The sequence below is a fragment of the Drosophila guanche genome, unplaced genomic scaffold (assembly GCF_900245975.1).
Source record: "Drosophila guanche unplaced genomic scaffold, DGUA_6, whole genome shotgun sequence".
Lineage (NCBI taxonomy): Eukaryota > Metazoa > Arthropoda > Insecta > Diptera > Drosophilidae > Drosophila > Drosophila guanche.
This window is the reverse complement of record NW_022995744.1, coordinates 3,332,250-3,346,753: the sequence shown is the minus strand read 5'-3', so window position 1 is coordinate 3,346,753 and position 14,504 is coordinate 3,332,250. Positions and strand designations below refer to the sequence as shown.

General features: G+C 45.0%; 2 protein-coding genes across 7 annotated transcripts in view; one reads left to right on the top strand and one right to left on the bottom strand.

Moving 5' to 3' along the window:
* LOC117580231 (teneurin-m) overlaps positions 1 to 2,686 on the bottom strand; it is a 130,800-nt gene extending 128,114 nt beyond the window's left edge. For 3 of the 6 annotated variants that reach the window (XM_034266647.1, XM_034266648.1, XM_034266649.1), the window contains exon 1: positions 1,715 to 2,686. In XM_034266647.1, coding sequence (XP_034122538.1) covers positions 1,715 to 2,009 — 295 coding nt within the window. In that variant the 5' untranslated portion in view covers positions 2,010 to 2,686. The remainder of the gene's footprint in view (positions 1 to 1,714) is intronic. The other 3 variants (XM_034266650.1, XM_034266651.1, XM_034266653.1) reach the window with 1 other exon arrangement.
* A 9,867-nt stretch (positions 2,687 to 12,553) lies between these two features.
* The window catches only part of LOC117580499 (putative phosphatidate phosphatase), a 59,949-nt gene continuing 57,998 nt past the window's right edge, over positions 12,554 to 14,504 (top strand). Inside the window, exon 1 of the mRNA XM_034267087.1 lies at positions 12,554 to 12,664. The gene's annotated coding sequence lies outside the window, so the exon portion shown is untranslated. The remainder of the gene's footprint in view (positions 12,665 to 14,504) is intronic.

Sequence of the window (14,504 nt, the reverse complement as noted above, 5' to 3'; positions counted from 1 at the left end):
CCCAGCCCCCTTCCGCTTACCCCTAGCAACACCACCCCTCTGCACCCCTTGATTGAATTTTATTTCTTGCGCCAAAAACCGAGAAAAAAAGAAAACACAAGAAATTTTCTCAAGTCTTTTCGGGTCTCAGGAATTTATTGTTTGCCAGTTACGAAATTTATTTGTTGTTGTAAATTTACAATACCCCTTGCTCACTCACTCCCTCTTTCTTTCTCTGTTTTTACCAGGTAGCACACATTTTTCTCTCATATTCTTCTTGTTCTTTTCTCGTTCGATTTGCCTTCGAATTTTTTATTTCCTTTCAAAGCTTTTCCAATTGTTTTGGCAATTGTTTTTATAACACCACAGAAACGATGAAAAGATGGAAAGAGAAAGAGAAAGAGAGATGGGATGGGATGGGGGACGAAGTGGAGGAATGCAGGATGATGAGGATGAAGAAGAAGGAGAGGAGGAGCCCAGCAGCGTAAAAGAGGAAATGCCAGAAATAAAGTTATGTAAATTCCGTTTTACGGGGCATGTGTATGTGCGTGTGTGAGCGTGTCTGTTCCTGTTCGTAAGTTCAAATGCCAAGAAAAAGCAGAAACCAAAAGGCAGAGCAAGAGTCGGAAATAATAAAACTGAGACATGTCGAAGCGTGTCTTTATTTGTGGCTATAGAAGGGGAAAATAAAAGAAAAGAGCTGTGCGCGGAGAGGAGAAGACAAGAGCAGGAATGATATTAAGAAGAGAGCTCATATTTGAGCTTTATCGAGCGTCCCAGGTGCTAATCAGCGAGCCAGAGAGAGAGAGAGAGAAGCTAAACAATAAGAAAGATATCCTCATAGTTGACAACGATCGAAAAATCTCCCAAGAAAAAAAAGAGTTTTTATATGAGTTGGTGGAATAAATAAGCAGTTGTATTTTCCCATCGCATTAATTTTACATTTCTCTTGCCTCATGTACACAAAATATACCCAATTCAAGAGTACAAAGTAGGGTTCCAAATGAATATCAGTGCAAATGCGCTTTATGCCCCGCTTTTGTTCGCCCGCTTTATTAATCAGACAAATCACGAAAGAACGAACGCACTCAGTCGGAAAAAGGCAAATTATGAAATACGAAACAGTCGGGCTGCTCTCAATGTTAGACCCGTTCCCACTCACACCCCCATTTGACACTCTCGCTGCCGGGACGCCGCCTTAATTTGTTTAATTTATGCAAAATGTTTGGCCGCATTCAGCGATAAGCGCCATAATTTGCTCAAACTTGTCGCAACTTGTTCTCTTTTCATCTCTTTCTTTTTGGGCGGCTCGAGAGCCGCCGAGCCGCAGATTAACGGGGACTGATAACTAGGGAATTTACTTTACTTTACTCTGTTTTACAACTCCCTCTTTATTTTCTCTTATCGCACATTGAGAACAGGAAGCCACCTTAAACGGGTGGAGAGAAAACTCATGGCATTATCCAGAAACCAACTTTACTCGAAACACCAAAGAAATCAAGCTCAAGAAACTTATTTTGTCACATGATTTCATTTCTCTTATTTTTCCGTAGGAATTTACCAAGCTCATCCACAGAAATATACACACGGAATGAAGCCAAAAACGAAAACTGTTACTCTGGCTTTAGCTGTCTTGGTTCCTATTCACTTTTCTTTCCAACGCACTGAATCACAATAAATGCAACCGAGTTGTATCCTCCCGTTGCGGGGTGCACTGCTTCAACCTTCCACTCACCTTGTCTTCCGTGTGTTCGTTGCGCCGTCAGGGTCGCCGTTGCGTCCGGCGGACGGTGCGGCAAGTGCTGGTACTCGTAGTCGTAGTGGGACGACTGTGCGGCTGCTGCAGCGGCAGCGGCTGCCTGCAGATTCTGTTGGTTTTGGTGCTGGAGCGTCTGGCTGCTGCCGGCCACCGATGAGGCGGAGGCAGTGCCTCCGGCCGTGTGGCGACCCGTCATGGGCAGCGTGCCTGGTCCCCGGCCGCCGCCCGCGTCGCGGCAGTCGAGCGTCGACTCATACTCGTAGGGATTCATGGTGGTCGACTCCAAGGGACATTCGTCGTCGTCGGTGTCGGTGCCACCGTCGTAGAGGTTGTCCGTGTGCCGGTATGCGTGGTGTGGATGCTGCTTGGAGAACTTAATCTTGGCGGCTTTTGCGGGCCCGGACGGCCGGATAGCCGGACAGCGGGGCGGAGTAGAAGAGAAGCAGAGAGGACAGAGACAGACTCCTGAAGCAAAGGCGCTTCGCTGTCGTTGAAGGTGCGGAGGGGTGCGAAAAGAGAAGAAAGATTCTCCTAGAGTCCCTAGAGTCGCTTCTGCGTTTTCCTCCTTTCTTTCCTATTTTTTTATTTTCTATCTGTTATTTTTCAATCACTTTCTTCGCACTGCACTGCACAACATTTCTTTCTCCATTTCGTTTTGGGATATTCTTTGGTTTTGCGCGGGGGCCCCTGGTCCAGGGCCTGCCACGACTTTCAACAATTTATCACTCGGAAATAATTCCCCGATTTTGGCCAATTTTCATCTAAAAACACACACGGGACGAGACGAAACGCGGTTCACAGCAACACGAAACAACAGACACCCAAGACGATGCAAAAACAGATTCAAATCTGTGTAATTCGTTTGTTTTCTTGGCCGCTGCGAAAAATACGATGTAAGCGGACGACGAATGAGCGCGCGCAACGAAGTTTCAAGTTTTACTGATTAAACATGGTCTTCATTCGTATTTCATTCGATTCGAGAAGTTCTTCCCGCGCAGGTTTTCAAATTTTTGCCTTTTCTACCCCTTCGGGATATTTATTTTTGGGGAAATTCTCTCCTGTGCCCAAACGGTCAGAGTAATTCTCTCCTTTGTCTAAACGGTCAGGGTAATTCTCTCCTGTATCTAAACGGTCAGGGTAATTCTCTCCACATGAAAATGGCATTTTTCTCACATCGTGGCGCAGAAATGAGCACCAGGTACTCTTTTCTCTCCCGGGGAATTTCTCTCCTGTTGTCGAACGGCCGGGGAAATTGTCGTTGAACGAGAGAGCGAAACGAAACGAGCCGAGAGAGCAAGAGAGACCTCGTCTTTCGTTCAGTGTCGTTCAGTTGAGAACAGGCATGGAAAGAAAAGAGCGCAAAACTCGTTTTCGGCGTGGGTGGCTGGGGATGCTGTGTTTTCGTTTGGCTGCTTCGGCTGCGCTGCTGCCGCGCTGCCCAACGTTATTTGTGCGCATGTCCGTCTCGGTCGTCGCTGGCAGAACTGTAGAGCGTGAGCGGGGAACTGAACGAAGAGCTAGCGACAGCGCTGCTGCGTTTTGAAGGTTAAAAAGTGCGTTCAATTCGTTGTGCAGCAACAGCAGGGAAACTAATGTAAGCGGCGGGGGGGAACTTTCTGCAACCCGTGTTACGCGCTCTGCAAACGAGTTTCGTTCAAATTTATCTACGACCAACAGTGCTGTAATAACAGTGCAGCGGATTACAGCCAATGCCTGAGGCCATTAACATTGACACTGTTAATGTGGGATTCTGCCGTAGCAGACCTGCTAATGGACTTAACAGTGGACTGCTGGAATGAAAACCCATATCTGATCTGTGGATTACCATGCAACGATGAGTTAAACACATATGTACCGTTGTGTTCAATGGAATAATAGCAGTTTTCAAAACTATTTTTCTGATATTTCCGTCACCCGAATTGCACAAGCAATACCTCGTTAGGTGATGCGCCGCTTACAACAGATCTGTTATTGCCTTAACACAGCACTGTTGTGCCAGAATGAAAATACAGCAGAATCTCACATATTGCAATTTGTTCCTGGGGTGATTTTAACATCCGAAAAGTTGTAATTTCAGAAATAAGTTTGTATCTCATAAATTACAAAAAAACGTAGTTAAAATAGTTGCTCAAGCTACAAATATTTTAAAGCAAAACAATTTCTGTTTATACAAATAGTGGTAGAATATGTACATACATATGTACATACATACATGTCTTTGACCTTCAGTCATTAGCTGCCACTAATTTGTACAAGCGTGGCAAGAGTTTGCACACGACGAATAACTGGGGACGCCCAATTTTATGTTTACTTCAACTGAAACCGATTTGCACAGAAATTAGAGCCACAGGTTAGGTAACAAATGAATTTGTGTCTGAAATGTGGTTATGTTCTTTGATTATCAAATCGGATGTACTTTTTCATCTTGATATTTTGTATATTTTCCGAAGGGCACACTGGAATTCCAATAGAATCGCTTCAGAAATGAAAGTAATGCAAGTGGAAAATAGTTTTTCATTTGCTAATTACATCGGATAAGGACAATGGTAGGATCCCGGAGCCAAAAAATATCCTTCAACTTCATTAGCGCTGGAGAAAAGTTGTCCTGGCACCCCGAAAAAAGCTATTCGTGGGGAGGTGCAAAAGTTTCGCCCCGAAAATGCTGACACTGAAGATGTCATTCAGAATCAGGAGAGGTCCAACCTGGCCCGAAACCTAGCCCTCCCGCCCCCCAATTCTTCATGGCTAACGAAGCAACAGACAATGGACAGGGGGATGGACAGTGGGTGGCAGAGGTGCTCCTGCTCCTGGCCTGAGCAAAAGAAGCAGAAAATTGCGTTAGAAGCAAAGTAAAGGACATTTCGCTAATGGCTTAACTTTTGAGCGCAGGTCGCTCGCTTGTATTCCCCCCCATCCCCTATCCCTTATCCCCCCTCCACCTCGCTACACCTCTGCCATGTAGCGGAAGTTGTTGCTGAAGCTTTTTTGACAGCTTTCACCAGAAGAAAGAAGCAGAAGAAATTGTCATTTCTTTACCACCGCAATGTGGCAACGCCGCATGACGCACATTTTTTGAAGTCTGAAAGTATTTGCATAGGACATGGTCTACAGCACACCACCCAACCCGCTCCACCACCCACTCGTCGAAGTCTTTTCCTTCATCTTCTTCGTTTTCTTCGACTTCCCCGACTGTCGATGAAAAGTCAATTTCCTGTTTTACGCAAAAATGTTTGAGAATCATCTCCAGAGAGAGAGAGAGAGAGAGAGGCCAAGAGAGTCTCTGGCTTGCAGTTGACATATTGCATATTATGGAGAGAGAGACAGAGAAAGGAGAGGTCAAACAAAATCCGATTTGGCTTGTTGCTGCTTTGGAATGTGCGAGGTACAGTGTGTTGCATAGCTGTAAACCCCACAAGCACCAAATATTTTTAAATTTCTCCATTTCTGAGCAAACGCAAATAATGTATTGGGGACCATTTTTTTTTTACCTATATTACATAACAGCAAGCGTCTTCTTAGCAATAAATAAAGTACATATACGGATTTCTAAGGTAAAATAAAAGATAGCTGTAAGAGTTGCAAAACACACGCGAGAGATCTTGTGAACACATACTGTCACATCTCAGTCGACGTCTGGCTCAGGGGCATCATCAATGCATCGGAAACACATACATTTTATGTAAAATATTTGAGATAAAGAGTAATCTGTATAAAAGATCGATAAGTAGATCGATAATCGATCCTTCTTTTCTTATGTGTCCTGGAACAAGCACTTGGACAGGAGTCCTTTAAGTGATATGAGTGTGTGTGCATCTTGGCTTCTGTTACTTTTGGGTCATTGCAAGCTCCTTTGAAGGACTTCTCCCATACCACGCCATCCCATCCCGGATGCAGTCTCAAATTTCTATTCTGGCCACGGGAACTTCCTCCATTTGTTGCATTTTTAGCTTCAATTTTAGCAATTACTTTTGCAATCCACTTTTTCTCTCTCTCTCTCTCTCTCTCTCGCTCTATCTGTCCCTCTGTCTCCCTCTGTCGCTCTTTTTGTGTGTCCTGTTTAAGGACAAACAGCTGCACATTGTCTTGCACTCGAAGCTTCAATCAAGAAATTTGATCGCCACTTAAAAGCAGCAGCTCCAAATAAAAAATGCCAGCAAAAACGAAGAGGAGCAGCAACAGCAACAGCAACAGCGGGGCAGCAGTGGCAGTGGCAGTGGCAACAACAAGTGGCAACTGGCAGGTTGTTGCTGTTGTTGCTGTTGTTGCTGCACCAACTCTTGACCTGGAAATCATCAACTTTGAACCCTCGAAAGGCATTTCCTGCCTCAATTTACACAGAGCCCCACCAACCATTGAAAGAGCGAACAGTAGGAGCCATGCTCCACATATCGAATGAAAATATATAAGTATATATGTATATACTTTTATACGTATTATGTACAACATCGATCGATGCTGCACGCAACTATTTTGAACTCAACTCAACTTGGTGCTGGGCATAAAAATCGAACAGGACACGCGGACAACGCGTCAAGTTGCCGACAATGACTGGCAGCACTTTATGCCACTGCCCCATGCCACGCCCATTGCAAGGGTGTGAAGGGGGCGGTAAATAAAATTACTTCAGATATTGAATTACGCGTTTTAAATTAAAAATATTTTTTCGCGATTGCATTAAACGAAAGGCGAACTAATTAAAGGCGATTTCTTTTCTCTCCCTCGCCCATTTTCTCTCTTTCTCTCTCTTTCTCTCTCAGCGTGTCTGTGTGAGTCTCTCTCATTCTCTTTTTGTTTTTCTTTATGCATTGGAAATGCAATTTGCATTGGGGCAAATGAAGTTGGCTACTAGAGACAGCAGAGACAGAGCGAAGACGGCAATGTTCTGGGAGTTTCAATTTAACAATTTAAGGCATTGATTCATCGATATAAGCAACGTTATACGTTAATATACCTCAAACTTACTAACTTAAACTAACTAAATCAAGAACTACGAGCTCATTCCTCTGTAAAATGTATTTCGGAGCGGCCCAGCAATAATATTACATTTCCATAAAAACATTCCACAGCGCAGTTCGTGTATCGTGGCACTTACACCAGAATTGATTTACTATGTAATCTCTTCCACAATGAAATGCCTGATAAATAATTTTACTAATGGAATTCAGAGAAAAAGAGTCGTTGTTTCTGCTAGCTTAGCTTAACCAAACTGACATAAAGCTAGACCCTATCAGGATTACTTAGATATACCAGAAACTCCACTGTTTTCCTCGGACATTTTTTTTTTTCAGTTGTTCTCTGGATCAGCTTGGCCCAGCTGTGCTTCAATCTCTGCTATAGATGCCTTGAAAGTCTATGAAAATCAATGCCCAAATGCCCAAGATGATTTCCATTATCTGCCCATCTCTATGTCCCTTGGATCCACATATCTTTCTCGTGTGCTAGGTCCGACCCCAGAGGAAACACGTGTCAAATGGGCGCAAGGACAAGGAGTTGTCTGATTGAAAGAGTTACGATCTGTGGGCTAAGTACTTTAGTACTTGGCACTCCACTCTCCCCTGCCACTGCAGCTAACACTCCTTGTGGCATCTGTGGCATCTTCTCACTGGCCCGGCAATGCGGGCGGTCGAAGTGCGAGTCGGAATCGGAATCTGAATCGGAATCGCAGCCAGAGAGTCATCCACAAGCCAAAACAAACAATGCATCAATCAATAAAGATTTCCGCACCTAATAAGCCGCAGACAAGCGACTGCTGGCGGTGCTGGTGGTGCTGCAGGAACCATCATTGACGCCACTCTCCAATTAAAGGCCAATAGTTGCCATCGCTCCGAAAGGTGTTAATCGAATTACGACCTCAGCCTCGACTCCAAGTTCGGCTGCGACTTGGGGTTCAGCTTGCAACGCTGCACTCTCAATGGTGCATGAACGGGGTGAATGGAGGGGGAGGGCACACATCACATCAGCTGCCTCGCTGTCGCTGTGTCTGTCCCTGTCGCTGCTGGCGTTTCCATATTTTCAAATTTGAATTTTCCATTCAATTCCGACAGAGTCGACGTTGTCGTTGTCGTCCTCTCATCTTATTTGGAGTCGGAGTCGGAGTCGGAGTGGGAGTAGAACTTGGACTGGGGAGGACACTCTGAAGAGCAGACATCGTTTATCAGGCAACACTTTGGTCCCCTACCACAATTTCTTCGCTCTTTCCCTAGATCGTAAAGAAAATTACACACATGTGTGGCTTTTCCGGGGGGTTCGGTTTCGGTTTCGGGTTCGGGTACGGGTTCGGGGCAATGGAAACTGTCGCTCCGTTTGGCTGCCTGCGTAAAATTTGAAAACACGTTAATGTCTGGCTGCATTTGAGCAATTTTGTGGCGCGTTCTGTTTTGTCAGAGAGAGGGGGGGAAGAGAAGCTGCAGAAGGGTTGGAGTCATTCAGACAAGCCTCTTTCGCTTGGCTTTGCCATGAGTTTGAGGAAAGAAATCTTTGGTATAATTTCGATAGAGTATCCCCTTTCCATTTGCCATTTTCCAATCCAAATCTGGACCTTCTTCTTTCTAAATGCAATCTTTATGTCCCCTCAAAATGTCTGACGAAACCTGAGAGCCGAGCTCCTGCAGGAACTTCGATTACTGTGCATCAAACTGGCACCTCATCCAGCTCTATGCTACAGCTACAGCTGCCTCTGCATCTGACTGCCAAGGACCTTCCACGTGGCTGCTGTCAACATTGCAATTACGAAACAATTTCGACAGCATGTTGCACCAATTGGAGGAGCTCTGAAAATAGAGCAGAGCCTGGCTTGCTGTCACCAAAAGATGGCATATAAAAAAAGATGCCATGGAAATGTTTTGGGCATAGAATTATGCAGATGTCAAGGCGGTGGGGCTGTGGAGCAGTGGGGCTGTGGGGGGAGACGCTTCAGTTCAATGCCACAGAATTCCCAACACCAGGCAACAGTCGTTTTCAACACCTTTCGGGAAGCTCACGCTTCATTTGCATGTAGCCATGACACGACGACACATCAGGAGGAGAAGCTGAAGGAGAGACCGCACAGAGACCACGGAAGGAGGAGGAGGAGGAGGAGGAGTATCTGTACTCCAGGTTCTCCTACTCTGCTGCTCCTCTCGTGCGCTGCAGTGCGGTGTGGTGTGGGTGAGTGACAACCGCAGAGTAAGACCGCATATATCAGAAATAATAATAACCAGCAATGCAGAGAGCGTCGAGCGCCAAACCTAAACTCAATTGAGTGCCTGGGGTTGGGCTCCAGCTACGTCTCCGCGTCCGTCTCTGGCTGTGGGTTTGCGTGGGGCTGCGTCTATACAATCGAATCATGGCAAATATTTCGAAGCGGTTGGATGTGTGCAAAATGCTAACGACACACAGCTGCATATTTTGTCAACTATAAAAGTGGTTCTACGAAGGACATTCCTAACGAATGTGTCGGCTAGGAGATGCTGCCTGTCGGTCCGTCTGTCTGCCAGAGGCCACAAAGGTGATAAGCAATTGGAGGGAGTATTGGGAGATGTCAGTGAAGGGATTGCCAACTGCTAAGTGCACTTGACTCTTGATAATTGTTGGGGCGTTTCCCGGCAAATCCTCTAACAAAACTCTGACTAATCAAAAGGCGTTGACAGACCTCTCGCAGAGTGGCAGAGTCTCCGCTCTCTCAGGAATTTCCATATTCCATTTCCAAGCACTTTTCCATCTTCCTTTGCTTATTCCTCTCTGTTCTGTGTTCATCTCTCTTGCTTTTGTTCACTAATTATAATTTAATTTGTTTATTTCGCGCTTTGCCAAACTCAATTTTCACTTTCCCTCCGACAGCTTGTTGTTTGTCATTCGACTATTCCATTAGCATAAGATGCAAGCGGGGAGAAGAACAGAACTGGGAAAAGCAGTGAGAAAAAGTGAGTGAAATGGTAGCAAATATTTGTGCAAATCTGTGGAGGCGACAGCTCCCTCCTGTTGCCACATGCAACAAAAGTATGTTGCGTACTCTTGCTGGGGAGACAAATGACCAACCGCGCGATCATCAACAAGTTCATCAGTGCAACGGGCAACGGGCAACGTGCAACGCAACGATGGCAGTGGCAGTGCCACTGGCTGTGGAAGCCATAAACGTTTGTTGATTACCCGCAGCCGCCTGGCCACACACTTTTTTTGCCACACCGGGAGGTTGCATGTTATTTGCATTCGCTGTGGGATCTGTTACACTCCAAGGGCATCGCCATTTCCATCTCTTTTCGACTGGCTCATCCTTCGACTTCCGTTTTATTCCTTTAATGCTGCTCCTGCTGCTGTTGCTGCTGCTGGCAAAAGATGAAAGTGTTTGGCAGCCGTCGCTGATGGCAAAAGGAGCAGAGCAGCCCCTCCGACTGGCATCCCTTCACGACTCCATTCCATAGCTAACTCGCATTAAGTCCACACCTGCCATCATCATCTCCATCCAGCTCTGCACTTCCCCAGGAAAAAGGAAAATGCAGAGGCAAAAAAGGGATAAAAATTGAGCTCTCTTTCTCTGTGCACAAAATGGAATAGAATTCCAGATTCATTTCGCTCAGAGGGGTGGGGTGTGGCTATAACCTTTTAGCTGCTTTATGTTTGCCTTGGCCAAAGAAAAAGGTCAAAGGCCAAATCAGTTGCCCAGCCAATTCCCTAGGAAACCGCAGGAAGCGGTAGCTTATTATCCAGCAAACCCCTTCCCAACCCCTACTAAAGGTAGGAGCCTCCTTCTCTAGTATCTCCCTGCCAGCCTCGACTCTACCCAGCGGCCATATTAATTGTTGTCAGGAGAAAGAACTTTGCCCTGCAATCCGCTTAAATCAATTAACATTTGATTTCCGCGCAAATGTGCTTTAAACGGGGAGGAGGAATGCAAAAAAAAAGCTCCCTGAAGGGTGGCTGCCTGGGGCCTGGCTGGCACGGTATGGCAGTGGGGCAACAAGATGCGGCCTAATTAAATATTTATTAAAATTGCTGCAGAGCTGACTGCATCATCAAATTGCATTATTTGCACACACTCTTGGCTCGCCCCCCGACTACCCACTCGCCCTTCGTTTCCCATCATAGCCTCTGTGTGTTGGGTCTTTAGCGCCCTGTGGATGCTCTTACTGCAGAAAGGAATAATTGGGTTGGGAAGGAATCTGCGGGGATCTCTGCTAGCCTTTAACATCTGCATAACTTGGAAGCAAAAATATATTCTTGTTTAGTTGGAATTGCTTTTCTTTTCTGCTTTGGCTCCCACTATTTCTGCATTCAAATTTAGATTTAGCCTTTTAGATCGATTTTCTGATGATCAACAATTTTCTTCAATATGTTACATTCATTTTGGGGCTAGTCCACATCAGGGATCATACGGACTTGGAGTTGCCATTGGCATTCCCAATACTTTTTTTGTGCTTTACCCATCTAAATGATTCTGCTGGCAAAGACTACCATAAAACCAACAGTTTTCTTACCAATGTGTGACTCAAAGGTTATACGAAATAGGAAGTATTGCTCATCTCTGAATAAAAGAATTTAAATTGCAAATTAATTAGAGCATTCTCAAGTTCCCATTGCTTCTCATTGTTTGGGAACATTGGCTGCAGGTTTCTAGTTCCCATGGCTAGCAGTAGATAATTTACAGTTGATTAAGGAATTCAAAATAGGTTTAAGCCATTTGCTTTGCCTTTTTCGCATCTTAAAGTGAACTGAAACATGAGCAAAGCTATCAAGAAACGAATACAAGTAGATCTGTACTATTTGATCAGATTTGGGTCTGCTTTTTGGTGCTTTTTAAGGGAGTTTTAAGACTCTTTGATAATTACCATATTAGGGCGTTTCCTGCTTCGTGGTAGCCGTCCCCCGATTGAAGTTCCTCTCGGTTCTTGTTTTCGCTTTTCCTCCCATGGGAAATTCGATTTGTCTCTTCTCGAGATTTTTTTCTCAACTCATCTGCTGCTGCTCCCCGCTCTCTCTCTCTCATTTTCTCTCTTCTGTTGGCCCTCTGGCAAGCTACTTTATCAGCGTGTTCTGCTCCTTCCTTCTCCTGCACTTGTTTTTGCTACCATTCTTTTCTGTGTCGGTTTGGCTGTGTCTTCTGTATCTTTGTCTTGACGCCTTGCCTCGCGGCAAAGTTTGTCGCGTCCTCTCTCCTGCACCCTGCACCCTGCACCCTGCATCCTGCGTGCTGTGCGCTGTGTGTCCTGTCCTCGTCCTCGTCCCATCCTGTGCTCTGCTGTGTCTTGGCTCACAATAAACCACTTTACAGCTACTAGTTTTATTTGCTAGCGCTTCTTTTCGTATTTTTCACAAACGAAATTGAATTAAAATTTACATTTTTAATCATTTTTCTGCAGCGCGACTTTAATTCATCTATCTCTTGTATCTTGTCTCTCTCTCCGACACTCTCGTTCGCTGCTTGAACTGCAATGCAATTCATTTGTCATGCAGCCTGTCGCCATCTCTTTCTCGGTGTCTCTCTGTCTCTCTGTCTGTGTGTCCCTATGTCTCATTCGCATTTAATTAGTGTGAAAAGCGCAAATTATTCTCCACTTGGCCACGCCTCACACACCCCAACCCTCGGCAGTTTTTGTGCCAGCGACAGCTACCAAGTCCGTAATTGGCTTAAAGCGTACAATAATTATTGTGTGCCGGCATTATAATTATAATTATTATAACCTGTTGGTCGCGGGTCGTGTCGATTGACTTTTCTCGGGTCTTCCACGCTCTCACCTCTCGCTTTCCTGATGCAATTCGTTGCGATATTTACACTTTCCTTTCAAGCTTTGAGCCCAGAAAAAATTGGGTTTCAGTTTCAGTCTTTTGAACGCTGCCCAGCCAGACGCTGCTCTAGGGAAACATTTCGCAATTAGTACGTCCCCCAAGGATCAGGGATCTGAGTACAAGGAATGCTACGTCAAAGTGTTACCAGAACTCAGCATCATTAGGGTGAGTGCCCCCCCACAGTCATTTCCAGCTTCAATGTGTTTTATCAGAGTATTTTCCCAGTTATGCACAAAGTTTGCATCGGAATTTATAGAATTGTGCATTATTCATGTGGCCACAATCATGGCACAAACACACACACACACACACACACGTTAAGAAATATTTAAAGTGAGATTTCCATTATATTGTTAATTCATTACAAATCCCTCCCCATTCCCCCTGATGTGCTCTTTTGGGGCCCAGAGCCACAGAGTCTCCCCATTATATTACGACTAAAACTTGGCCATTTAGAGCGGAAAAGCTTTGGACAATTCTCTGGAGAATTGTTTGCATTGTTTGCTGTTAATGTTGTCGCTTTCCCCCCCCACACACCCACACTCCACACACTCAAGTTAGTTAATAAATTTAACGTTGATGAGCCAAAGGAGGAGGTTAGTGCAAATTGGCCATCAATCGGTGGCTGTGGGGGAGAGAGGCTCGAAGGGTAGGCCTTAGCTGGAGAAACTGAGGAAACTCGGTGAAAACTGAGCAACTGACAAACTGACAGATGGAAGCGAGAGTCTTGCCCCGTTTGCATTGTTGTTCCTGCTGCTGTTGCTGCTTGCCATCAGTGGCGTCTCTCGTGAGCGCAAATTAAATGCAAATTCAATTAATTTGAACCAAACAATTTGCTTAAATTAATTAATTGAATGTGAATCTAAAGTGCTTCCAATTTAACGCTGAAGAGCTCCCAGTTCCCCTGTCCCTGTCCCTGTCCCTGTCCCCGACGAGCCTCATCCGCACCACTCGGGGGGCAGTGGCAGTAGGGTGAGGTGGACTTTTCCCTCTGTGCCTCTGTCTGTGTGGGTGTGTCTGTGAGTGTGTGGTATTTATTGAAATTATTGGACATGGCCAAGGGGTAGCAGGGGTACCACTGGGGCTCTGTGGCCAGCCGCAAACTTTGGCAGCGTTGCGTATGCGTAATTCTGCATTTACTTTGCATTCGGGTGGTCCCGGCAACATGCATCGTGAATTAAGCAAACTGTTCACTTCAAAATCAACTCGAAAATAAACACCCGCCGCCAAAATGCAAATACAACTCTGTCTGTGTGTGTGTGTGTGGGTGCGATAGAGAGCATATGGGTGGGTGTGGGTGTGTGTGTGAACTAGAGATGGCAATGTGACACGATGGGACTGTACAGTTGTTGGGATTTCTGTAGTTACTGGCTATCAGAGAAGTGTCCATCTACTGTCAACTTAAGGTCTTTAAACTGATGAGACCGAAGAGACCTTCGACTCTATCTTAACTAGGAATTCGTGCAGTTTTTAAGAACTTCTGTAGGTGAGGTAAATATGTTATTTTCTGCTATAAATAAATAAAAAGTTCTTTGAACTCTTTCTCCTATTTACTGTCTCTTAAAAGTTCCTTGTCGAATGAACTCTTTCTCATTCCCAGATATTTCCCCATTAGTTCTTCATGACTGAAGCTCACATGAGTGATGATTGTGAGAGCTTTTCCTATCGCATCTTTAGTACCTTCGTACTTGTACTTCAATAAGGAGAAAAATAAATTGGTTTCACCTCAATTTTGGCACTTTTTTTACAATATTTGATTTAATCAATTTATTCATAAATAAAATAAATAAATTTCGACCTAAACACTAGATAACTAGACTTGATTTTAATGGATATTTTCCCACTATCTGATGCTACTTCCTATCGTATCCTATCGTCGACTGTGTGTCCTTTGCTCCCATCTCTAAGCCAGGCTGTGGCCTAGCAGCCGCAGCAATTTTTGGGCGCCGCTCGTTCGCTCTCTTCGAATGGCTCTTCATCGGTTAACCGGCAACAAGGCAACAAC